The sequence below is a fragment of the Manacus vitellinus genome, unplaced genomic scaffold, assembly GCF_001715985.3.
Source record: "Manacus vitellinus isolate BGI_N305 unplaced genomic scaffold, ASM171598v3 scaffold_2_pilon, whole genome shotgun sequence".
NCBI classification, from domain to species: domain Eukaryota; kingdom Metazoa; phylum Chordata; class Aves; order Passeriformes; family Pipridae; genus Manacus; species Manacus vitellinus.
In genome coordinates this window covers 12,262,798-12,288,013 of record NW_021940208.1, presented here as the reverse complement: position 1 = coordinate 12,288,013, position 25,216 = coordinate 12,262,798, and the positions used below count along the sequence as shown (strand labels likewise).

General features: G+C 39.0%; 1 protein-coding gene across 1 annotated transcript; it reads left to right on the top strand.

The window, feature by feature from the left end:
• Positions 1 to 776: 776 nt before the first annotated feature.
• Positions 777 to 24,693, top strand: LOC103756715 (protein NPAT). The gene is made up of 18 exons (XM_029960896.1): positions 777 to 930; positions 4,247 to 4,365; positions 6,040 to 6,100; positions 7,578 to 7,650; positions 8,128 to 8,171; positions 9,205 to 9,435; positions 9,863 to 9,947; positions 11,081 to 11,213; positions 11,729 to 11,820; positions 11,904 to 11,991; positions 13,676 to 13,772; positions 14,224 to 14,355; positions 15,193 to 16,890; positions 17,873 to 17,988; positions 18,082 to 18,190; positions 19,251 to 19,308; positions 21,380 to 22,541; positions 23,410 to 24,693. Exons 1-18 carry the CDS (start codon positions 777 to 779, stop codon positions 23,485 to 23,487), a joined length of 4,530 nt encoding a protein of 1,509 aa, XP_029816756.1. The 3' UTR covers positions 23,488 to 24,693.
• Positions 24,694 to 25,216: the final 523 nt, after the last annotated feature.

The window sequence follows — 25,216 nt, the reverse complement described above, 5'->3', positions numbered from 1 at the left end:
ACTTGCACGGTTTTCCAGCCGCTATGGGATGACCACGTTCACCCTCCATATAAATTACACAGAGCGAGGAAGGCACACACAAACCAAATACAATAAACGAGGGAGAGATGTGCTGGCTGAGCACAGGGACACAGGGCACTGCAACCACTACCCGGCAGCTCCGGCTCCGCAGCACTCCCGGGGCGCCCCCGCCGCACGAGCCGTCCCTCAGCGCCCGCCGCGGGGCCGCCGCCGCCCGACCCCGGGCGCCCCTCACCTCGGCGGGTCTGGGCAGCGCCGCTTCCCCGGGGCACGGCCACGTGCGGCGGCGGCGGCGCCCCGCCGGCCGGCGGCCCGGGAGGGGGCCGCGGCGCTGAATGGCGGGGCCGTCCCCGCTCCGGGAGCTGCGCCCGGCCCGCCGCCGCGCCCCGCGCCGCCGCGGGCAATGCCTGCTGCCGTCCGATGGCCCGGGCTGCGTGGCTGGGTGAGTGGGGGGCGGCGGGAGGGCGGGCGCGGAGCCCGCGCGCGGGAGGCTCTGCCGGGCCATGTCAAGCGCGCCGCGACGCGGCGGGACGGGGCGGCTTCGCCCTTGACCCTCGGCCGCGTCGCTTGGTCCCCCCCAGGCTGCGATTGTCGCTGCCGGGGCGTATTCCGGGCCCCGCGGTCCCCGGGCTGGCCCCTGCCGCCCTCCAGGCCGGGCTCTGTCGGGAGCGAACGCAGGTCGATCCTGAGGGGCTCGGGGGAGCCCACCAGGCCGTGCCTGGAACTCGGGTTCTTCACCAGTCCGAGCAAACGTGATGGTCTCCGGTGCCCACCTGCAGACTGAGCTGGTGAGCGGCGTTTCAACAGTGCCGGATTACAGGAGGAATTCAAGAGTGACCCGAAATACAAGGGGAGAAGGCTGTGTTAAAGAGTCAGATAGTTTTTCTTTCCCGCCCTGTTCGTTCACCTGTGAGGCTGCACTGAGAATTCGGGCGTGATCGCAGTGTGTGGAAGGCACAGCGTAAGTGTGCTCAGGACATTGGCAGTAGTGAATTTTTAAAATGACTCAGTGGTTTGGAATATTTGTATGCTGCCAAAGGTAAAAACAAATGAATGGTAACCAGAAATATGACCCACTGTTGCAACCCGCCCAGAAAAGGGGAGGGTTAACCAAGTTCTTATTAATAAATCTTTTGGAGTGAAAACAACACTGAATAATCGGTGTTTGAAAACATATATATGTAGGGTTTATTTTAGAACAGTTTTATTTCAAAGGTAAACAGGTATGTTGCCATTTTGGGTGTTATCATCTGTATTTATCATCTGTAGCAATATGGCGTAAAGGTAACCTTTAAGGAAAATGCATAAGGGAAAGGGAAAGACAGGATAAGGGAGAATAAGAGAAAGAAAGGATAAGGGTGGAAAAATGTATATCGTCATCACCCACGGTGTCCAGCAATGAAACTTGGTAGTTGCAGCTTCCATGTCTGTTAGTTGAAGTGGTAGTCTTGTTCCTTGGAGATGGGGGAAGGAAGCCCACACACCCAGAGAAGTTACGAGTTGTTATATACTTCCAGCTCAGGTGGGAATGCCTTGTACCTCCCCAGGGCGGGGAGTTTTTCCGTGGATAGTGTCGCAGGCCATGCCAGGAGCATCCAACGTCTGGGACTGCCCAGGCTAGACACGCAGAGTTCATGTGAAGGGCATGGCAAAAACGGCTCTTCCCGCCTTTTAGGACTCGACCCCTCAGCAGCAGTGGCGGGGGGATGGGCCTCTTCCCAGCCTGCAGAAGTCCCCTGGCGATCCTAGAATGTGTAAATCATTAACCGTTTCACTCTCTGACACCCACATATTTCAGTCCCACACATAAGTACCTGCTGACACAGGTTGCCAAGATTTTCTGGCACCTTGCCAGTGTGGGATTCAGTTTTCAGTTGTCCACAATTTTTTTGAATCCAAAGCCATTAAGGCTGAATCTTTTCTTCACTGTTCTTCCAGCACAATTTATTTTTAAAAACCACCTGAAATGTTTCTTGCTGCTGTCTTGAGAAATAAGGCTAGTAAGAAATGCAGTGTTTTTATTATTGTGGATTATTATTGAGGATTTTTAGAAACTCCAGGCATTGTAAAAGAAGATTTGAAATCATTCAGTGGAGATCTCTCATTGTATTTTTCCGTAACAAATTGGTTAAGTTACAAATTTCCATGTAGAATGCTTATCTTGTGTGCTTACCAGAGAGGTACACAATCTTGGCAACATCATGTGTACCGAGGATGATCCATCTGACTGTCTTGTCTGTTGTGTCTGGCATGGAGCATGCATCATGTCTGGAAAACCTCTGAGCAACCTAAGGTTGTAGAACAGGATACTCCTTGTAACTACTTCTGTTTTCTAATAGGGATTTCTCTTCTGTGAGGCATCTCTGAATTTGGGCGGATAAACAGGCTTCCCAGTGCAGCTCTTCTTCCATCTTTTCTTTTTTACCCTGCCTTGTCTAGACACCCCATCTAGGTGATTTAAAGGTTGATGAATATTGGTTTAAGAAACAAAACTAAAATGGTAAGCTGGGCTCATGCACAGAAAAATGCATAAGAACATTTATCTTTTCCTAATTGAGAGAGTGAATGCATTCTATGAGTTAGACATTTCTTAAGGTAAAAATATGTGCAGAATATAGTGTACCTTTTGTGCCTTTCATTTGGTTTTGGTGACGTTAGGAATTGTGTACTCATATGTGCGTGCACATATACAGTGCGTGCCCAAGCAGCTCGAGTCAGTTGCACAGGAGATCTTAATTCAGGCATTTTTAAACTTAGGAATGCTTTATTTAGCAGGAAATTGGTGTATATGCAAAATGTGCCCATACACAAGCATTTGGTCATCCCTTGTGATACTGTAGTAGTAGGTTCAAGAAAGAAAAATTGCAACTTTCTTGATGAGTTTGTAAGAGCGGCTGTACCAGCACAGCTCAGAGCTTCACCTAGCCTAATACCCCATCTTCCAGCCTGCCCAGACGAGGATATAATCATGTTTTCCCCAAAATACACTTTCAGCTTCCAGCAATTTGTGGCCCAAGATTTTTCTAGGAAAATGTATTTGAAATACAAAATAAGACAGCCCTTTCCACAGGTACCACTAATGTTTTCTATCTGATAGGCCAGCTCATACATTTGATTAAACTCGTGGTGGGTATTCCCAAACTGTGTTTAACTTTGAAGTTTGCCTGCTTGTTGAAGACCTGAACAAGGGCTTGTGTGTCTGAAATACAACCTGTTTTTTTCAGCTATACTCAGATCTGCTGGAAGGTATTTGTCCTCATGCAGACTTACAGGCCACTTACAGGCATTCTTGAACTGAGGTGGACTATTTTGGGGGTCCATTGAAATAGATGTCCTAATGTGTATATATCTTGCATTTTATAATTAGGCACATGTTTTACCCTTTCTTTAAAACATTGCATGTTCAGATCTGCTACGAGCAAAAATGAAGAACCATTTTCTTCTGTGGTTCTTTGTTCCAGAGTCCTTCATTCAGATTGATATGTTTCTATCTTTTAATGTTTAAGTGTTTGAGCATTAAAGCAGGGTTAAAAAGTGTGATTAAAGCAGAACGTATTTGATGAGGAATGGAATTTTGGAAAAGTAAACTTTTTTAGTATATTTCCTACTAGGGTAACTACTGAGTCTTAGGGTGTGTAGAGGGTACAAGTTGCAGCTAGTACATCTGTCCTAAATGAAAACTACTGTAAGTGGAGGAGGCAAACCCTTTTCTGTTATTCATTTTTGTACAATGACAATTTTTTTAATAATTCTTATACTCTGTTGCAACAGCTGCACAGGTTTTGCCTATTTTGAAACAGTGGGATGTGCGGACAATTACTGTTATATGGCAATACACTTTATTAACAAAATATTGTGGATTTCCATTTAAGTATCAAATTGGGTGGTTCAGCTCATGCGAGAGTTATTATGTCAGCCTTCTGAGCCAAGGACTTTTATTTTTTTGTCTGTACTAAAGATCAATCAAAATTTGTTCATATTGCCTCACTTTCAGTCTTTAATAGTTTGTAAATACAGTGTAATTCCAATATATATTTTTTTGTCTTTCTGGTTTTAACTATTAAAGAAACATGTTTTAAGACAGATGTTCTGTCAAAATAACTTCACTTTCCTTTTCTTACACACAAATTTTTACCTGATTATTTCAACACTGTGTGCAGCTTTGATACCTATTGAGCAGAAGTAATGAACAAAATAGCAAAATTTTCCATCTGATTTGTTGCAGGGTATTTACAACAGGAAAATCTTCAAGCTACCTGTCATCAATTTATTTTGGAAAGCTCAGATTTGAAAGAATATGCAGAGCACTGTACAGAAGATGGGTTTATTCCAGCCTGCTTGCTGGTGAGTTTGTATTTGCAAAGCAGAAAGTTATGTTGTCTTGCATCCATGGAAAAGAATATTGGAGATTTTTCATTGTAAAAATTAATTCTCAAATGCTGCTTAAAATGTTTGGTTAGGTAGTCACCTCTGCTTTTTTGGTAGTTTGGTTTTTTGGTTTTGTTTTCTTTTGATTTCGTTTGTTTTTTTTTTTCATCCTGTGATATTAGCAGTTACTTGGTTTCTAGTATTTAATCTTACTAAGAAGCATTTAAATGTTAAATATGCAAATTGGTTTCAGCATATTATGTTTAGTCTGCATTACAGCTTTGAAGTTGATTTATGGAAGGGTGTTGTTGCAAAGGATTTATTGATTTCAGGGCTGCTCTTGTAATTTACTGGAGATTGCTTTCCTATTCTAGACATGGAAGCCAGTAATGGTCCATTTCAGGTACATATTAAATATTTAGGTAGCGTACCTCTGATTTATCCAAGTCTACCAAATATTGTTGACAAAAACTGGGTTCCACTTCCTCTTTGTTCTGTATCATCTACTTTGTCCAAGGTGAAGGGTGGAACTTTGGGATGTGCATAAACACAGCGTGTAGCTGCATATGTAGATATGTGTATAGAGCTAGAGTGTGATTAGACAGTTTGCATTTTTAACATAAACAAAATGGGATTTTTAGTATGCTATGTAGATTACAGGGTTTCGATATTGCTATGTATCAACCTTTTAGTGTTTATATGTGCATCTTCTTCATGTTTTCTGCTTCATTCTTCTAATGTATCAATTAATTTCGTGATCTGGGAGTTTGTCCACAGTATTCAAAATCTGTGGATGTTTTTTCTGAGATCCAAGGTGCACCTTCTTGGTGTACCTATTCAAAAGAAACCATTTCTTTCATTTACAAATGTTTAGTTATCTGTACTGTGGCGGTTGGGAATTGAGAACCGAGCTATGGCCAGCAAAAATTAGAAAACCCAGATGTAAATAGATTATCTAGATTATTAAAGCTTTTCATTATCATCCTGTTCTCAGTAGAAACATTTTTCCTATTATTCAGAGAAAAGTGAGGATATGATAGTGTCTAAGAGAAAATTCTCACTGCAGCTCAAATACTCGCAGTAAAGGACTGTGTTTGTCATACCTTGTAGGGTTCCCACTAGCGAACAAGACAGGATGGTACAGAAAGTGATAGTGGTAACCTTAAAATCTTAATTCTCCTTGTTTCACCTAAAATAACAGGACAAGTAAACATGATATGAAAGTTAATTCTATGTGACTGTTAAAAGTTTTACTTTAGACAGAGATTCTCTTCACGTTTGCATCTTAATACATATTATGTTCCAGCATGGTGCATACTCATTACTCTGTTACAGCTGTTCATCATCTAATTTTTATGTTTTTATTCCATAATAACAAAGGTGAGTGGAGGTCACAGAGCTCTAACTGCTATACCAGTGTCGTGCACTGAGATTGAGCACTTTAGGTTTTGTGTACATAATAGCATTTTGTTTCATTGATTGCTCTCTGCCTGGTTTGAGACAACTCAGCACCAGCAGCATAAAGTACAGTTCCTTGTGTTGAGGGTTAGCATGGTGTGGAGTTCTAAAGAATTCCTCAAATATAATGTGGTACAGCAGATGAAGTGCAAGTTATCAGTAAAGATTCTAAGATCAGTATTTTCTTTCCAGTCGCTGTGTGGAAAAAACTTGACAACTATTCTTAATGAATATGTAGCCATGAAAACAAAAGGTAAGCCTTCAGAATGAGATGTTCTTTTATTTTTCTTATTTATCTGTTGTGAACTCCTTGAGGAAGGGGTATATGGCCCCTGTCTAAGCTACAAGTTGAAGGTTACCATATTACGCAGACAACAACCACTTAGATCTGCATCTGGTGAACAAAAGTAATTGATTATCTTAGTTTGCATATGCCAGCATATATTTTCACTTCAAATTTGAGCAGAACTTCTAATGTAATAAAGCAGAGAGACACAAAAATTTGTGCAAAATGTATGGGTTTATGCTTGTGAAATTACACTGTTTATTGTTTATAAATAGGAGGGGGAGGTGCTGGGCTCTCTCTGGTGACCAATGATAAAACATGAGGAAATGGAATGAAGCTGCATCAGGGGAAGTTCAGATTGGACATTAGGAAAAGGTTCTTCACTGAGAGGGTGGTCAATCACTAGAACAGGCTGCCCAGGGAAGTGGTTGTGGCACTGAACCTGTCATAATTCAAGGAGTGTCTGGAAAATGCTTTTAGTCATATGTTTTAGTTTTAAGTAGTCCTGCAAGGAGCAGGGAATTGGACTCAATGATCCTTATGGACCCCATCCAACCTGAAATATTCTATGATTTTACAAAATAATCAGGAGGAGTCCTATGCTTTGAAATGTTTCTTGTGTTGTTTTTAAAACTAATTAAAATAATTTCAGAATTACTTAATATTTTGTATCAAAATTGGAGACAGAGCTAGAGCATTTGCTGTTTTTAAAAGCAGTTATCCAGCTTCTGAATGTTGCCAATTCTTACATGTTTTTGATACGTTTTATGTGATCAGATTTTAGTGGTGTTTGGTTCTTAGACTCACAGTTTAGAATGTCATAAGCATTTCTGAACATTTTTTTCCTTTCACACTAGGTTTGATAGAAATGGTAATTAAAACATAAACATACTTCCATCAAAATACTTTGTACCTGGCACCTTGAAAAACTTAATAAATTGAACTGCTTGCTTACATCTTTTCATTTATACTTTTAATGTTCCGTGGTTCAAAAAGACCAAATGTTTTTACCTGTTTGGGTAACATAATAAAATAACCATTACTTTTAAAGGCTTGTCTGCCAGGTTACAATTTTCAGGGACACAAAAGTGACTTGGGAATATGAATGCCATTTCCAGAGACGAGTTGGGTTAGGTTAACATGCGTTTGCTGAGTAGTCAACACCATGTACAAATTCCATTGAGAATTATAATCATTAATATATTTGCCTCAGTTTCATCTAGGCTTCTAAAACTAAGAATTGTATCTATATCACTCAAAGTTCTTAAATTAGGAGTTAGGGCCCTCTAATGAATGGAATATTAAGAAAATGACTGGACACGTAAAGTTAGATGATGTCTGAAACACTCCCTAATGATTATTTTGCCTGCAATTTTACTTTTTTTCCCAACAGGTGTCAGTTTTAGGCATCTTAATTTATTTTTTTTTTGGTGGTTCATTTTAGAAACAACAAATGAAGTTCCTGCAATGATGTCATCTCTGTGGAAAAAATTAGACTATACACTTTCTCAGATCAGGTAATATAGTTTTGAAATCAGGAAAGTAAAATTTCACTCTGGGAGCAAGTCCCTATGTTGGTCAACTCCCCTTATTGTATGAGAATGGTTTGGCTCTCTGTTGCTTCTGAAAGATGGTGAAAAAGATGGGTATGTGAGAGTTGACCGCTGAGTAGACATTTCAAGATTTTAAGGCGGGGCTAGGAGATAAGGAGGGCATTAGTGTGAGCATGTGGCCTTCCTGTAGTAAAACAGTATACTATGGCTCGTTTAGAATCTGATACCTTTGTGGTTACTTCATCAAAAATATGACAGTAAGCTTCATTTGAAGGATCTGTTACCATTGTCTGAAAGAATAAAAATAGTAATCACTTGATCAAAGCTTTCTGAAGGAGTGTGTGGTTGGGACCGGACTGACATTAACCATGTGATAGATACTGTCACCCTGTGTGAGTCTGTTGTGCTCCATTAATTTATGTCACTTGATTTGTTTTTTAGGAGTATGCAGAGTTCAGATTTTAGATTTTCTGCTAATCAAAGGAGTAAGTAACTGACTCAATTCCATGGGATCAAGAGGTTTTGTGTTAAAATTATCTGACAAAAAATGGGGAACTGCTGCAGCAATCAGTAATGCATCTTTACTCTTGAAATCTTGTCAAATCTCTTATGCAGTGTTTTTTTCAGTGTATCTGTTGTATTCAGTGTAGTCTGTGGGTTACTGTAATGATCAAGAAAGGAAAATAAGAAAAGCTGAGCTTTTTGCAGGAGGCTTAAATTCTCTATGTAGCATTTTCTCTGCTGAAAATTTTTTAAAAATTTACATAGTTAAAAGGTTTAAAAACTGCTGTTGCAGTCCTGAAGCTGTTCACTTAATTTGTGGTTCACAGAGGAACTGAAAATACAACCAGTTCAGTTATGATGCAGTTTGATTTCTTTAGAAGGGGAATATAAAGACATATTACAGTGTTGAACCACTTTTTATGCACACAAACATATATCTAATCAAAATATGAAAATATACTTTTTCTGTCTTTCATTACAGAAGCATGAACTCTAAACAAGGAAAAGTTATTTTACTTAAAAATAAATTTTTCTCTATGTGGTATTTCTGCTGAGTAACCTGTATAGGAAAAGAGAATGTGAGATATATAGAGTGATTGTTCTTGGATCTGCGATTCACTGCATTGACTGGTGTTCTGTTGTTTGAATTTATCAGATTTAGTCTGTTAAATAAATGCAGATTTACACTGGTTTAGCGATTTCAGTTAAGGTCAATTATATGAATGACACATTATGTAATAAAATCTCATTTTGGTGTGATTTATTCCTGTAAATATTTAAGCAGGGGTACAAGCATGGTTACAGTGTCAGTGTAAGTTGACTGTACTTCTTGAATTATTTTGTCTTGGACCTGTAACACATAAGACAAAGGTTGGTGTTGCTTACTATTTGAGTTTCATTATTTAGTTGTTGAAGGACAGAAACATTTCTATGAAGCACCCTTAATTAGGTCTTGGAATATCAGCAACCCTTTTAAATTCCTTTATCATATTTTCATCTTGTCTTTATTTCCAGTACGTACAAGAAGTGGAATTGTAGAAATGAAAAGACAGAGAATGCTTCAACAGTCCGCTCCTGCAAGCTCAGGATTGTTGTCAGTAGCCCATCAGTCAGGGCCACAGAATTCTTCTTCTGTTGTATCTCCTCAAGTAATTCACAGGCCAGCAGTAAATCAAAGTGTGCTACCACAGACGAGACCGAATATGCTGTTTGTGAGCCAGTCGCAAACTCAAGAAAAGATCAACAGTAAGTTGCACACTTTTTTCTATGAAAACTACGGCTATAGATGGAAGTCTTCTAAAACCAGGGCTAATCATCTTCCACCAAAAAGTTTCAGAAAATTTGTGCTTTGTTCCCTTAGCTCTCCAGACTGGTTCAGGAGATTAAAATAAAAGGAGTGCCCAAAAGAGAAATGGTGCTTACATACTTGCTTGCTAATGTGAGTTCAGAGATCAGAAGTGCATCAGTGTGCAATTACTCCGTCCTGTGTTCTCACCCTTACCCAAAACACTTGTTTTGGCAGATAGAGATGATCCACATCAAGTGGATATTTATTTCAGGATATGTTTAAAAGGAATGGTCTTCATTTTCATGGTAGTACCAAATTATTATGTATGAATTCCGAGGAATTGATTGAAACATAATAAATAATGTTATTTTTCCCTTTATAAAGCAGGAGGTTTCATACACATTCAAGTTCCAACATCACAAGAACGGAAGCTTCATTCAAACTTGCTTTCTCCAGGAAGGCGAAAAAGGTAAACATGAGTGTGGTTTTGGTTTGGTTTGGCTTGTCTTTAAAGATCATTTAGAAATTATGCAATGTTCTGACCTCTAGTGTAAATTTTCTTACATGGTAGGGTGTTACACATTTAGGAGCCACTGAGGGTGGCCAGGGTGTGATGTTCCACAAAGGAAAGGAAATTCATTAGAGTGATAGGAGGCTACTTGTATAGAGTCAATCTTGACATTATTCCAATATTAGACATAGGCAAATAATCCTGGCACTGAGACTTAGTCTTCCTTCCAAAATATCCTTTTCAATTATAAAAATTCTTAGTATTGATAAAAATGTGCATTTAATATTGCAAAACTATTGGCTTCAGTAAATTTTGTCAGCAAAAAAAATTCATATTTGCTCTAGAAGTGGTGTGGAAAACTGTTCTTATACTAGTTTTGCATTTTTTATTCTCTGATTCCAATATCCTTTTTTTTTAATGAGTTGACTGGTCTCTTTGCGCTCCATTTATTGTCTTTGACTAAATCCCAGTCGATGGTTTTTCTTACTGTTTTTCCAGACCCTTAGGAGTTCATACCCTTTCCAAGTCTTTTCTATTCCTGCATGACTTTTTTTGTATGTAATTGATTTTAATGCTACTGCTGATTGATGTTTTCAGAAGAGCCGACACTGTGATCTCATATAAAAACATTATATTTCCTATTCATCATCTAAATTCTTTCTCAGCCTAACATTTGTTTTCTTCTTTGAGAATAGCTGCTCCTTGAGAGGTCTTTGTTTTCAGTGGTAATGCCTAAATCTTTTTTTTTTGAGTGCCAGTTAATTAGGACCTGTACCACCACTTAAGGTAACATGTAGTGGAAAGGGGGGGAAATACTGAATAGTGGGCACAGAATTCAATTTGCCATTGTGCTGTTTACCCACAGTCTGTATATTTGTTTGTAACTTCTGTGAAGTCGGACACCATAGATGAATATGATATAATGAAACAGGTATCAGCTTTTATTATATTTTCAATATGTAGTTAATTTTCTGTTGATTAAAATCTGTTGTTTGCTAAGAAGGAATAGAAACACTTCATTCACTGACCATTGGGTCTATTGTTTGCAATGCTCTCATAAAATACATCATAAATTTCCTGCAATGTTTCAGTGAATCTCAGAAGAGGAAAAGTATTGGAACATCTGGACCTCTTTCAGCAACTAGAGGTTCTCAAGACTCTGACGAAGCAGTAACAGAAAAAGAAAGTGAGCCTCTTGAAGAATTAATTGATGGTAACTTTCCAGTGAGTATATCGTTATGGGAAGTATTTACATTTAAAAAACAAATTCAAACTGAAGAGAACTTGTCTCTTATATGTTCGTGTTGAGTATTATAGAAATTACCTTTAGAGGATAAATGAATTGGTTTGTATTTGGAACTAGCTCTTCTGTGTATTAATCTCATAAGGTTGTCGTGGCTGTGTAGTATTTTGTTTTTCTTGATTTATTTGCTTTGCTAAGGTAGCTGTAGGCTGTTGGAATACAGTAATCCTTTAGAGAATGGAAACCAGAAGGCACAACAACACTTGCTGTACTTTAGAACAAGCCTTGATATATTTTAGGAGATTAGAAGTACAGGAATGTTTTGCAATGATTTTCATAGCAATGTCATGTCACAGATTGGCTGTCTCTCTGTTACAAAAGTCTTCTCTGTTTGAATTGATTTTTTAAATGTTTTTTACCAGTAAGTTGGAAATTCATCCTCCTTTTCTAGTGATGATAAAAATAGAAACCTGACTGCTTTAAAACTCTTTTCCAGCAACTGGTTATTGAAAATGCCAGAGAAAAAATTTTGAGCAACAAATCTCTTCAGGAGAAGCTCGCTGAAAACATTAACAAAATCCTGGGCAGGTAAGAAAAGGAACCTGTGAACTTCATATGTATTCTTATTTGATTAATTTGTGAGTTCTGAACTAATGACTAATGTATTGCAGTGATGGCAGTGTTGCACAGGCCCCTAAACAGACAGACAGTGGTCCCACAGAACAGGAGACTTCAATTGATGAAATCCTTGGACTTCAGGTGGGTGTAGGTTGCCCTCTTCACATTTTTTTAAGACCACGCACCTGAGAATGATCAGTTATGGGAACTATGCTGAACCTCTGTCTGATATCTTGTTATTTGTCTCTGTTTGCCAACACACCTAAGCCTACCCGATGGCTCCTTGCATAGGCATGAGCTCTTACCTTGTATGGTGCTGGGCAGGTTCGAGGAGCTGAGCTGACAGGACACTGGTGTTCTGCAGGAACTGATTTTGTGCTGGTTTAGTGCTCTGAATTCATTCCCAGTGCCCATACAAGGCAGCATAAGCATGCAGCAGGGTCAAAAGCCAAGGGAATGGGATTGCTTCTGGCAGTAATTTGCTGTTAACGTTGCACTCAGACTGGATTTAAGTACACTGTCCCACAGTCATCAGCTGCCTGCTTGTCATTGAATCTTTGGTGCCATTAATTGGCTACCAGCTTCTGACTGGGGATCTAATCAATAGCCTTATAGAAGAAAAAGGAATTTAAAATATCTTGTCGTCTCCAGAGATGTTTGATCTGATCTGATTTTCTGATTTGCTCTAAGATAAGCTTGGATCTAGTATAGCAAGAGAAATTGGTTTTGGAGCCTAAATAATGATCAAATTTAGTATCTTCTCACTCTTGAAGGAAATGTACGTTCTCCTTCTACAGCCTAAACATAGTTATAGTGTTCTGCCTTCGTCCTCCTGCAAGCCTCAAGCTGGTAATCACAGAATTAAAAAGGACTCTTAATGAGTGAAATTACAATCTTCACAGCCCTCATGAGAAGGACAGGAGAGTAGAGGCAGTTGCCCATTTATGAAGTAGAAGAAGAAGAAATTATTCTTCTGTTGCATGATGACTTTAGGTCAATTGTCAAAATACAGAGCTGAAAAGCTGTATTCCATTTTTCTGAGCAGAACTAAATCAAAGCAGCTTCTTGGTTTAGTTAGAGTAGCTCAGACAAAATAAGCATATCACAAGGGACATCCACCCTTACAACCACCATATCAAAGATTGTAGAGTGCTTAGGGGATCTTCAGGAAGTCAGGAGAAACCTTGTATTTGGACGCTTGAGTATGTACTGAGTCCCCCACTCATTCCTGGGCCGCTACTAAACAAGTCAGCTTGAAACAGGAATCTTAGAGCACTGTCCCATGTAGCTGTGCTTTCCAATTGCCCTCCACAGAAAAGTAGTTGAAAGTTATATTATAGAACATGTAATGGGTAAATAAAATTAAACATCCTTTTGCTTAATGTTGGCTTCTGGATACATTCAGACCCAAGAAATTAGGGTTAATTTGGGGATTTTTTTTTTAACCAGTGGTTGGCTCATACAAGCTCACAGGATCCATAGTATTTACATAAGCTTCCAGTATATCCTGAGATTTTGTCCTTCTTGTTGGTCAGTGCTGGTTGTTATGTGGAGAATACTCATACTCCAATATGATGCATGTAGAGAGTGTAGTGTATGACAAGAGACATTTGGGGTTTGGGGAACCTTGTTTCAGTCACTGATATATTTTAACAGACGTGACGTTTGTGGCAGAAATGTTCCCAGCATTAGTCTTTATGTTTCTGCGCTGAGTAGAAGTAATAGAACTAAAAACAATCTGAAATAAAACCTATTCTTGTCTGTTTTTCTTTTTAAGTTGTGGAAGTAATTGTCTAATAGTTCTATATATCTTGTCTTTTCTCAGGGTGAAATTCATATGTCAGAAGAGGCTATACAGGACATTCTAGAACAGACAGAATCAGATCCAGCTTTTCAGGCTCTCTTTGACTGGTTTGATTATGGTAGGGTACATCATGCTCAATTGTAGTGTAACTGTGAAGCATCATGAATGATGAGTTTTCCCAAGTATTGCTTGACAAAGCAAAGTAATTCAGCAGGCCTTTTTTGCAAGAGAAATAGACTGTATGGCATTGGTGTCTCTCAATTCACAATTAGATTCTTAGATGTATTTATACATGGCTATAAAGTACAGCATTTTCCTGTGGCTGAAATTCAGGGTTTGTGTGATTGTTGCCAACGACTGTTTTATTGCTGTTATTTTAGACTCTGCTGGTCTAAAGAATGATAGTTTATATTTGTGCTGTTGTAAAATTTTTCTGTTTGTCTGATCAGGGATATTCTCACATTAACTGTAAGGAGATTTTTATGCTATAATTCATTTAAAATGTAATAATCACGCTTGTGTGTAAAATGACATATTTAACTGTTCTTCCTGCTTTATTTTGAAAATAGGAAAGAGCAAGGTAAACAAGAACTTACCTGCTGGTATTTCTGGTCGGAGTGGAGTAGAAAATGAAATCTTGGTGGGTGAGGATAGCCTGGAAACATTTGGAAGTTCTTTAGGAACAGAAGAAAGTAGCAGATGTAGGTTTTTTATTTTTTCTTTGAGATTTCTTCTAGTGTGTTCACTTATCATTATGAAAATATTTTCAGACAATTTGTACATTTCAAACTATTCCTTTTTTTCACTGGTAATATCCAATCTGATGTTTACATTGCAGGCACATACAGATACACCTACAGACATGTTCATTGCATGAACATACAGATACACATAACAGACACCCGATGTGTTAGAAAGTTTCAGTCTATTAAATTTAACAGTAGTCCCATCAGTGTACTTAAAAGTTGTACTTGGTAAGCTCCTAAATGCAACCATACTATTGGCAAATCTGTTTTCTCATTCAGAACAGAGATACTTTGCAGTATTCATTATGGAACACTTAAAGATAATATTTTACATTTTACCATATTAATCTTTTATCTCCATTCTGTATTGTATCGGTTAATTTATACACAAAAACAGTCCTACTCTGGACAACAGGTATGTTTAGTCTGTCTACACCATTCTTGACAGTAGTGCATCAGCAGCAGATACTTAGTGAAAGTATATGAGAAATAGAGCCAAGAGGTCTTTGTCGTGAGATGATTTTTGTGCTTTTGGAAATCTGATTTAGTGACCAGAGCTGTTTGCATATTATGTGTGCAATTTTAATTATTAATGTACAAACTGATTTTCCAGATTATCAAGTGTATGTAACTGTATAGATTCTCCTCTCAACTTGAAAGTAAGGATGAGTAGCTTTATTCCCACTTAGTTTCATGTGAAACAGTTTTCCATTGAACTGATAAGTTGTTTCCAAAATGCTGTAAAAGGCTCATCTGTTCTAATATGAAACTAGTTTATTCTCTGTTTTACAGGTGATAATTCTAGAGAATCACTGTCCTGTAAAGATTTTCAGTTAGGAGAAGCAACATGTGCCTTGAAGACCAGCATTAATGATGATGATATGGCTAAGAAAAATGCAACCAATGAACAGCTGCATGGAAATTGTAGACCAAGGAAGCAGACTGAAGTACTTACAACTATTACCCCTGAACATATTGGAGATCTTGAAATTGCTTTTGACTCTGTGCCTGGTTTGACTGAACCTGACAAGAGACAGAGTTCTGACAGCAAATGTAATGAACACTGTGCAGATACTTATGTTACAAAAGAGTCCTCTACGTTAGTGTCTGAAAGTGAGAGCGCTATGGAAATTGAAAAAGGCCCACCAAGTCATAGTTCTCAAAGTAGTCCTAGTTTAGAATATGTTCGTTCTGGTAGTCCACAGATTTCTTTGATTTCATTGACAGAGGATACTACAGCCAATGAAAACAAAACTCCTTCTCCAAGTAAATGTCAGTTATCACCAGATACATCACTGTCTGAAAAAACACTTTCTGTAAGTCCTTGTGATAGGAGCCTTGGCCACAGTGTACAGCTGAGAAAAAACAATTCATCCATTTCTAGCCCATCAGCAGATACAGAAAAAGAACAGACTGTAACAAGTGATACAGCTACCTTACCTGGTGTTGTACAGGAGAACTCTGGTCACCACTCTGGCCATCAGGAACAGAGCACACAGCCAAACTGTGCTGCAGGATCTCCAGGGGAAATTTCGGATCTTGACAAAGCGGAGTTGCAGCTGGAAGTTGTTGATACATCTAACAAAACTTATTCAAATGATCAGCATACACTTGATAAGCCTTGTAAGAAGGATTTTAACCTCCCTTCAGGACTGTCAAACTCAGAGGGTACACAAGGGGAAATGCAAGAACCTTCCTCTTCTACAAAAGTAGATGCCGATAATTTATATTTCTCTCCTGGTGATAAAGCATGTTCAGAAATTCCTGTAGTATCCACTGAAAATAATCTTACTACCTCTGAAATATGCCCCTCTCCTCTCCCAGAAACTGCGTCCTCAACAGATGAGTCAGGTACTGAGGCCAAAAGTATAAGCAGTGTATCTTCTAGTAGTCAACCAATGGATGTTGATCCTTCTAATATAATGTCCCTCAAGATCATCATCAGCGATGATCCATTTATTTCATCAGACACGGAGATAAATAATGCTGTTTCCAGCATCACAGGAGAAAATTTGCCTACTATAATACTGTCATCTCCAGCCAAATCCCCAACTAAAACTGCAGGCCTGTCCAAATGTCTGACTTCAGAAGACACAGAAAAAAATGTAGATTCAGCTGCCTTGGCAGAACAGAATCTTCTTGTGCTTAGACCTAAAGATCCTGTGGTCACCTCAGTTAACACTCAGAATGAAGACTGCACTGGCTTTTCAGTTGCGGGTTCAACTCATCTTTCCAACGAAGGGGGCCTTATACAATTGATGCCAGCAACAAGCACAGCTTTTGGGAATTCAAGCAACCTTTATATAGCCACCTGTATGACTGATCCAGCAACCTTGGGCACAGCTGTAACACCATCAAATGTAGTTGTATTGCCTGGCAGTTCTATGCCACTTGCTTCCCAAGCTCCAGCTGTACAACAGTTACAGACTCCTCCTAGATCGAGTAATACGTTTCCAGCAAACCAGACTGTCTCCCCAAACTTCCCACAAGGTAATCTCATTATTAGAATATTAGGGAAAATATGGTGTTTATATGGTGCTTTTCTTTTCTGCTAAATAAAACAGGTTTTTGTTTTAATAAGATTTCTGTTATAAATGGAGTGCTACATGTTATAAGCATCCATACTGAGATTAGATAACTGGGTAGATGTAGCTAGCCCTTCCCAAATTACTTCCTTGGTTTTGTTTCATTTTTCAAAATCCTTGTCTGCATTAGAAGTACATTTAGGTAAATATGTCAGTATAAAATTATTTCTTTCCATGATGTAAAATCTCCTGATACAAGCATTTTTATTAATACAGCAGTAAAAATTTCCGAGTGCTTTTTAGAATGTTATACCCAACTATTAATCACCTGTAATCAACACATTTAGATTTCTTTCCAAAGCTAAAAACTTGCTGCAGATACCCTTGAATTTCAGTGTGTAGTCATTTTGTTGTGATCAGAGGCCAGTGCAACAGTATGTGCAAGATCTTAAGAGTGCCAGCTTTTTCTGTCACTAAGATTTCTTTATGCAATTATTACCTTAATTGTTTTTTCAGATAGAGAGAAACAGTTTTCTTCACTTTTGAAAATTTTCTTCCACTTTTCAATGAATGTGGTATGATAGTTTCCCTATGTCATAATTCACGTCTGCCTGGCAGCCAAATGAGCTGTTTGATGTCACTTTTACTGGTTTTTATACATTAGTTTAAATCAAAGTGTCAGCCTTAAGATAGGTTTATCATACTTTAAGCTTAATTTTGAACTATTTCTTAAAAAGACTTTAACTAAACTAAAAATAACACTGGTAGTTGGCCTGTTTTCTAGTAGTGCTATATAGCAAGGACAGGGAAGTTTTTGTAAAAAGCTGCACCTTTTCTTGCCACAGGTTTAACCATGCATAATTTTAATGAGTCCTGTCTTGAAGCTTTTCTTTTCACTGAAGTACTCTTAGTTTCTGTACGATTTTAACACTTTTATATTTTTTTAGGTTCTGCCATTATAATTGCTTCTCCAGTGCAACCAGTTTTGCAAGGAATGGTGGGAATGATACCACTCTCAGTAGTAGGACAGAATGGAAATACGTTCTCAGCACCTGCCTGCCAGGTAGCACATCGCAAATAAAGATTTTCAAAATTAAAGCAGAAGTGATAAGAAGTCTTTTGGTGAATTGTAACAGAATATTTTGATCCTTTCAAGGTTCTGCATATGCCTGTGGCTAATCCAGTGTGCAACGGAAGCGTCCCAAAACTTCCCATCCCTCCCAAATCACAGAAGATTCCTGGACCAAGAAACAAGACTAATACAGGTACCCACCTTGCATTCTTGAGAAGGGCAGAAGAAGAGTGGGAGGGTTCTAAAAAGATGTGTCAGTTCTAAGTAATAAAGTTTTTTATAAATACCCCTGCTTCTCTACCAGGCAACTGCTGGGATGGCTTTGAGAGAGGCCTGTACCTGCAGTTAGTGACTGTATTTTGCCCGGTTTACAAAGAACTTCCAGCACATAACATAATTCCAGATCTGGAATCAAGCTTATTTCCAAATTCTAATGCTTCAAGGCTATCATGCAGTTTTAAAAGTTTACTTTTCTTTATATTTCTGGTAATTTTTCATCTTGTTAGTTTTAAGTCCATTTTACTGCTGCCATTGAAACCAAGCTACATGGTAACAAAGGAGATATTAGATGAGTTGGCAGTGCTAAAAATTTATTAAGGAAAATATTTAATAGAAGTGTTGCATGTTTGTACAAAAAGATGCACTCTGCTGTTTTCACTTTGCCATTTTAAGTATATGCTTCTGTATATTTGTTTTATTGAGACCTTGCTTCTTTAAATAGTTAATTGTAACAAGACTGGTGCTACATTCATTTCTCAGCATTGGGAAGGAGTAAGTAAAAATAACTGAAAATAGAAAAATTGAGTTATAAGGGCAACTTGTGCTTTAGCCTGTCTACCTTTTTAAAAACCAACAGGCTTATGCATAAAAATGAAAACAGAATGAAATTTCAAAATTAAGAAAAAAGCAAGGATTGTATAGTTAGTTTGCATTCCTTTTTGCCAGTGGATAAATGAGAGTTCTCTGTGTTATTTCCTTTCTACTTGGAAATCCCCACTGTGCATTTTTAAGTCCAGTCGTGCCAGGCCTATGTATTATCTGGGTGTAGACAGCAAGCTTCTTTTCTATACTTAGTTGGTGACCTTTGGTAATCCACTAATCTGTAAACTTTAAAGTTACAAAAAAATAGCAGAGTTTTGTTGCTGGCTTTTCTTTACTGGTTGGTTCTCTGTCAGGTGAAATGGCATTGTACTAACTGTGAAATTATTTACTTGGAATACTGTAGTTCATTCATACTTCATCTGTTGTTTCAGGAAAACTGGTTCCAAGTGTAGCTGAGCCTTTGAACCATACAAATTCTCGAACACAAAGGTCAGTAGTGTTAAGTATTGAAACTTGCTTTCTTTTTCCTGCCATGAATTTCTTCGTTCAGTATTGGTGGAAAAGAGAGCAGCTTTTTTTAACAGTGGCAGAAGCAGTACCCCCTTTCCTCCTGCCTGTCTGCAGGAGTATTGATACAGATGTCTGCTCGTACTGGTGCAGCCTGTGCTAGGATTTTCCTGTTCCTATGTTACTTTTGTATGGCTTTGTGTTTATTTTCTCCTGTCTCAATTGTTGAATACAAATTGTTTGGGTGGAGTCTAAGCTAGGAGAAATTGCTGGTTACATTGGAGATTTAAATGACTAAAATTTCTGTTTTTTCTTTTCAGATGAGTGGTAACCCATGGTTTTGTAGTGTAGCCTCATTGCCTTTACCGTTTTCTAACCCAAAACTAGTAGTTTATTAGATTGGGTTCTGCATCTGTGTTTCAGTTTTGTGGATTAGAACAGTGCTTATTCATTTAAAAAGTGAAAACTCAAAGATGGCAAGGACAACAGCACGCTAACTTTATATTGATAAACATAACAATTGCTGATTGGGGTAGGTACTAGTTTACTGTTGGGCAAGGGAGAGAAGAAAGCAAGGCTTCAGTAGTGACTTCTTATCATTAATGGACTTCAGAAACAAAAGGATGTTGGAGTGAGCAAAAGAGTGTAGAAGGAGATAACAAGTTCAGTTTAAATATTAGAGGTGAAATGTTCTTTTATTGTAAAAATAAGACATACAAAAAAAATCTACCTATTCAGAACTCAGTTAAAATGTTGGAAAAGTGGAGGAAAACAGGGACAGTAAGGTCAACTTATTAAAAAGCCCCAGTCATATACCAAGGTATACAGCACATATGCATGCAAAAAGCAGTTATTTTTAAAAAGCCACAGAAGCAAGATTTTGGATACTATCACTTTGATAATTCAAGTTTCCATTAACTTTAATTGATTTCTCGACATATGTTTTGCAAAATCCTCCCTGCAAGGAGATATAGTTTCCCATTTCTAGTCTCCACTCTCTGTTTCATCTCAAATTTCATGGAACTAAAACAAACTGCTACCATCCATACCTTCTTTACTATCCCAAAGGCACCAAAGATAGCATCCCAAAATTAATTTGACTTTTCCTCTTGGGAGTCATAAAGGCTTATCTGCATGGGGAGAGTCTCACTAGCATAGATGAATGATGCAGAAGCTTCTCGTGAAAATGCAGCATAAGCCAGGCAGAGGGCACAGACACAGCAGTGGTATGAGCTGACAGAGCAGAAACATTTTTCTTTTTTGACATTGCTACTGCAGTGGTGGCTTTTTCACTTCAATGTGGTTGGTTGTCAGGTGGAGACCAAGCCCCAGGGAGTTTGTATATTGTTGTCCAGATGCCCATTGGAAGTTTTGTCCTGCTCTGTATCCTGTCACCCACAGCAAATACATAGGGAAGAGTACAAGGCATGCACATGGTGACATTGCCCAGAATATTCTGGCAGCCTCTTAGTAATTTCAGCTCCAAGGACTTCCAGAGCCTTAACTAATATTCTGGGATGGACTGTACTGTCATGAATGCACCCAGTTTCTTTTTGAAGTCAAGTTAACTACCATAATCTACAAATACCTCAAGGTAAAAAAGTTCTCAGGTGAAGTTACATGCTTAGTTACATGCAGTGTCCAGACCTACTTGTTGTATTTTGAACCTGATCAATACTAGTTTTACTCAATGCCCCTAGTTTTTTGACTGGAAGAGGCAGCAAATAGTTTCCTATCTGAGGGCTATTTTCACAGAACTTGGTTACATTTTGCCTCAGTCCTCTCTCTTTCCAGACTGAAGAGTCCCAGTCTACCTAACTGTTCCTTGTACAGACTCCATTTCATACCTTTTTGTCAAGAAAGCCTTCTCTGAGCTTTCTGCAGTTGTCATCCCTTTCTCTTGGTCTTTGCCTGTTGATAAAATACTTATATTTAGAATGAAGAGAGCTTTAAACATGTGTTTTGAGGGGTGGGTGGAGATTTCCAGCCAGCTCAAACGAACTTGCCTAGTAAGAATAAGTGTGTTGATGAAGTGTTTTCATCTCATTTTCAGGACTGGAAACTGGGACAAGCTTACCAGTGCAGAACTGGGAAGGAAAGTGGAGGAGAACTTACCTGTTGCACCAGTAGAGAGCACAAGCTCAAATTCAAGACAAAGTGAGAGTCACAGGAGGGTGCTTTGCTTTGATAACCTCCTACCCGCTCCAGGAGGAAACACCCAAATTCAGGCTACTAAGAGTTCATCCCAAAAAGAAAGAAACGAAAATACTTTATTTGCTGTTGACTCTGCTTCCTCCTCTGCTAAGGCACAGGTGCCAAAGAGAGAGAAGGATAAAACGTTGCCCAGAATTCTGTGTAAGCCAGAAGTTGGTAGCAACAGAAGCACATCTGCAAAGGAGCTGCAGCCCGAGCGGAAGGTGGCAACTGCAGCACTGTCACTGGATCCCTTCCACAAGACTACAGCAAATAAAGAAAATGAATTACAAAGGGATACTGATGAAAAGCTGAAGAACCAGGACACTGCCAAACTCTCAAATGGTCAACAGAGTGTTGGCTTATGGAATGAGAAGACAGTTGCTTCGGTGCAAGAGCTGAACAAAAAGCAGGGATCACTGTCCAGTGGGACTGGAAATAGCAAATCTTCAGGGCCTGTTTCTTTGTCCTCAAAGGAGCCAAAGCGAGAACCGGCTAAAGTTTCCAACCAAGGCATTTGCCTGTCAAGTCCATTCAGTAAACAGTGTGTGGAAATGTTACAAGACATTCAGTGGCAAAGCCCAACTGGTAAAACCGTTGAAAACGGAGAGTTGCCGGTGCCCCGTACGCCGTCTGGAGTCGGGGACAGGCACACAGATGATACCACAGACAGTGTACGGACACCGACCTGCCGGCGCTTCAACGAGGACAGCACAACCCCCAGAATCATGGTGCCCCCTGCCACGCCAGACCTGCCTGCCTGCAGTCCTGCCAGCGAAACAGGGAGTGAGAACAGCGTCAGTATGGCAGCTCACACACTCATGATCCTGTCGCGGGCAGCCATCGCGAGGACTAGCACTGCCACCCCCCTGAAGGACAACACTCACCAGTTCAGGTCTTTAAGGAGCACAGTAAAGAAAAGGAAACTAGAGGACTTGAATGAGGGTGAGAGAAATTCTCGTTCTGCAAATAGGAAAGACCTTCAGAGCTCTCCAACACCATCAAAAAAGAAGAAAATAAAGGCAAGTGCAAGCATTTACCTTTTTTAATTTAAAATCTAAATATATACTAGATATCTATCTATATATTATTTGTAATGGAATGGTTCAGAGATGCTAGTGGAAATCCCTGACAACCTATTTTTATTTGTCAGTTTTTCTAACTTTGCTTCTCTGAAGTAAGTTTTCTTAATCTTCAGATGCACACAGGTAATTCCTGCTGACTCTCTAAATACATACCTGTGGAAATTACATTATTTCTCCTAAAACACAAATGAATTTCTAAATTCTAACTTCAAACTACATTCTAGGCAATGTTAGGAATTAGGCCAAACTCAAAGTAGGCCTTACTGGAATTCAGGCTGTTTTTACATCCTCATTAATCACCATGAGTAGGAATTCCTATTTTGTGTATTCCCAGTCTCTGTAGTGTGGAGCACTGTGCCCTTGACTTGAGGATTTAAAGGGAATCTTGCTGAAGTGTAAGACACAAAAAGGTGATGTATGTAAATAACCAAAAAGGAGACACAGTGTCACTTTGTAATTCCCCATGCTTAGTTCCAGCATATTCCTGAAATACTGTGTCTGGAAAAGGCTCTGTTTCTTACAGTGTGTCTGTGCCTAGCTCCGAGGGGCTGTGCCAGGCTCAGCTGGGGTGGGCTCCTGCTGAAGCTGAGCTCAGCTGTTCCTGTCCCCTGACTGTGCCATTGGTCCCCAGTGCGTGTCAGTGCACACGTCAGTGCAGGAGCACTGCGGTGTCTGAGCTCGGGGTGAGATTTGTGCAGGCATGTCTGTGAGGGAGATGGAAGGGTGAGGAAGAAAGGAATGCTTACAGGCTCATCAGTGCCCTCGGGTCTTTAGTATTTAACATACCTCTTACTCTCTTCTACAGAAAAAGAAGCTACCAAATTCTTTTCCAGCAGGAATGGATGTGGACAAGTTCTTGTTGTCTTTGCATTATGATGAATGAACAAAAAGAAGTTGAACTGGGACTGTCTGAAGCTCAGTGGAACGATGCTGAGGTTTTGCATGGGAATAGAAGTTAACTCTAAAGGGCAAGTTGCACTTTGAGTGCACTGAAGTTTCACTTTATAGCAAAGTTGTGCTGTTTCTGAAGCAGGTTGCTAAGTGTAAATATCATTGAGTTGGTATATGTTTATTTTTGAAAAAGCACTTGCATAATTATAGAGCCATTTAATTTGCAAAATTGTAAATTTGTGTAAATGAAGTGTAAGAAAGGTTGCACATTTCACGTTACACCACGTTGTCTGTGTTCTGCTGCTTTCTCTACTTGCCCCATGAACCAATCAGCCAGTCTGTGAAAAGGTGGTGAATTTGAAGGTAGTGTTTTATCATTCACCATTCTAAGACAAGGGCAGCTACCTTGGCCACTTCCCATTGTCTTGTTGAATCCAAAAGGGACTTAAATCTTCAGATCTAACTGGCTTGTACTAACACTCTCTTCTCTCACAACTGTCAAACCCATGTTGTAAGGCTTTGAATGAGTTAACAAAAACACCAGTATCTAAACATACAGCAAATAAAACCTCAAAAAGTATTTCTCATCTGATGAAGCTCTTCCCAGCCAGTCCTTCAGACAAGAACTTTAATTTGGATAGGCCTCATCTGTTTACAGTATTTGCTGCATAGGATGTAATTTGAATGCAAAAGCTGTTTACAATGTATTTTTCTGTGGGGTTATACCCCAGTATGAATACTTAAACTGGAGCGACAGCAGACATGACTGACAGTGTGTTCTGTTGCAAAAGTCAATTCTTTCACCTGTCTTTTGTACTGCTGAGAAGTTTGTTACTATCTATCTCTTACATTTTTAGCCAGACATGAAAAAATTTGCATCTGATTTTTCTGTTTAACATAGAGGTTATCACTGCTATTATACAAACTCTCTTCAAGAGAGGTGCAGGAGAAGCTCAGCCTGCATTTTACTAATAACTAGCATGGGTTGCTCCAAAATGGCAGAATTTTCTCTATTGGTCTTTCTTCCTGTGTTCTCAAATTCTTGAGGTCTTAAAAAATGCAAGTTTTGTTTTAAGAGTTCTGTACAGCAACAGGGCAATGTTTCAGATCGAATACAAGGATTCCTAAGGAACCAATATTATGCAGTAGATGTTTATATTAAACCCATCCAATAACTAAATACTGCATAGCATTTACAGCTTGAATAAATATTTTTGTTTTAATAAAAATTTGTATGTCTTGCTTAATGTTTTTAAGTCCATGAAGCAGATTTGCAAATATTGTATAGAAAAGTCATGTTGATCAGTCATTTTTGAAGACAAAGAGTCGAGTATTAAACACTAAATTCTAATACCAATTGTCAGAGGGGTGAGGGCAGGCAAGTGAAAAATTGCCATAAGCATAAAATGCTTAATAATATTGACAAGTGATAGGTGATATTTTAAAATAATTTGCTCTTTATCTGAGACCTAATGTAGCTTTTCCATGGGACAGCTACTACCCACCATAATGTACAGGTGATCTGGAAATACTCAAGACACGAATTATGAGTTCACTTTGAAGGGGTCTTCAGTTCCAAGCTGCTGTCATACAGCAAATAATTTTTAGGAGAACAAGTGGAAGAGCAAGAATGAATGTTAGTTTTCTTAGATTGTAGTGTTTAAAGCCCACTGTTCATTTACTACCTCTACAAGTGCATTCCTTCCCAGAAAAAAAAAGGT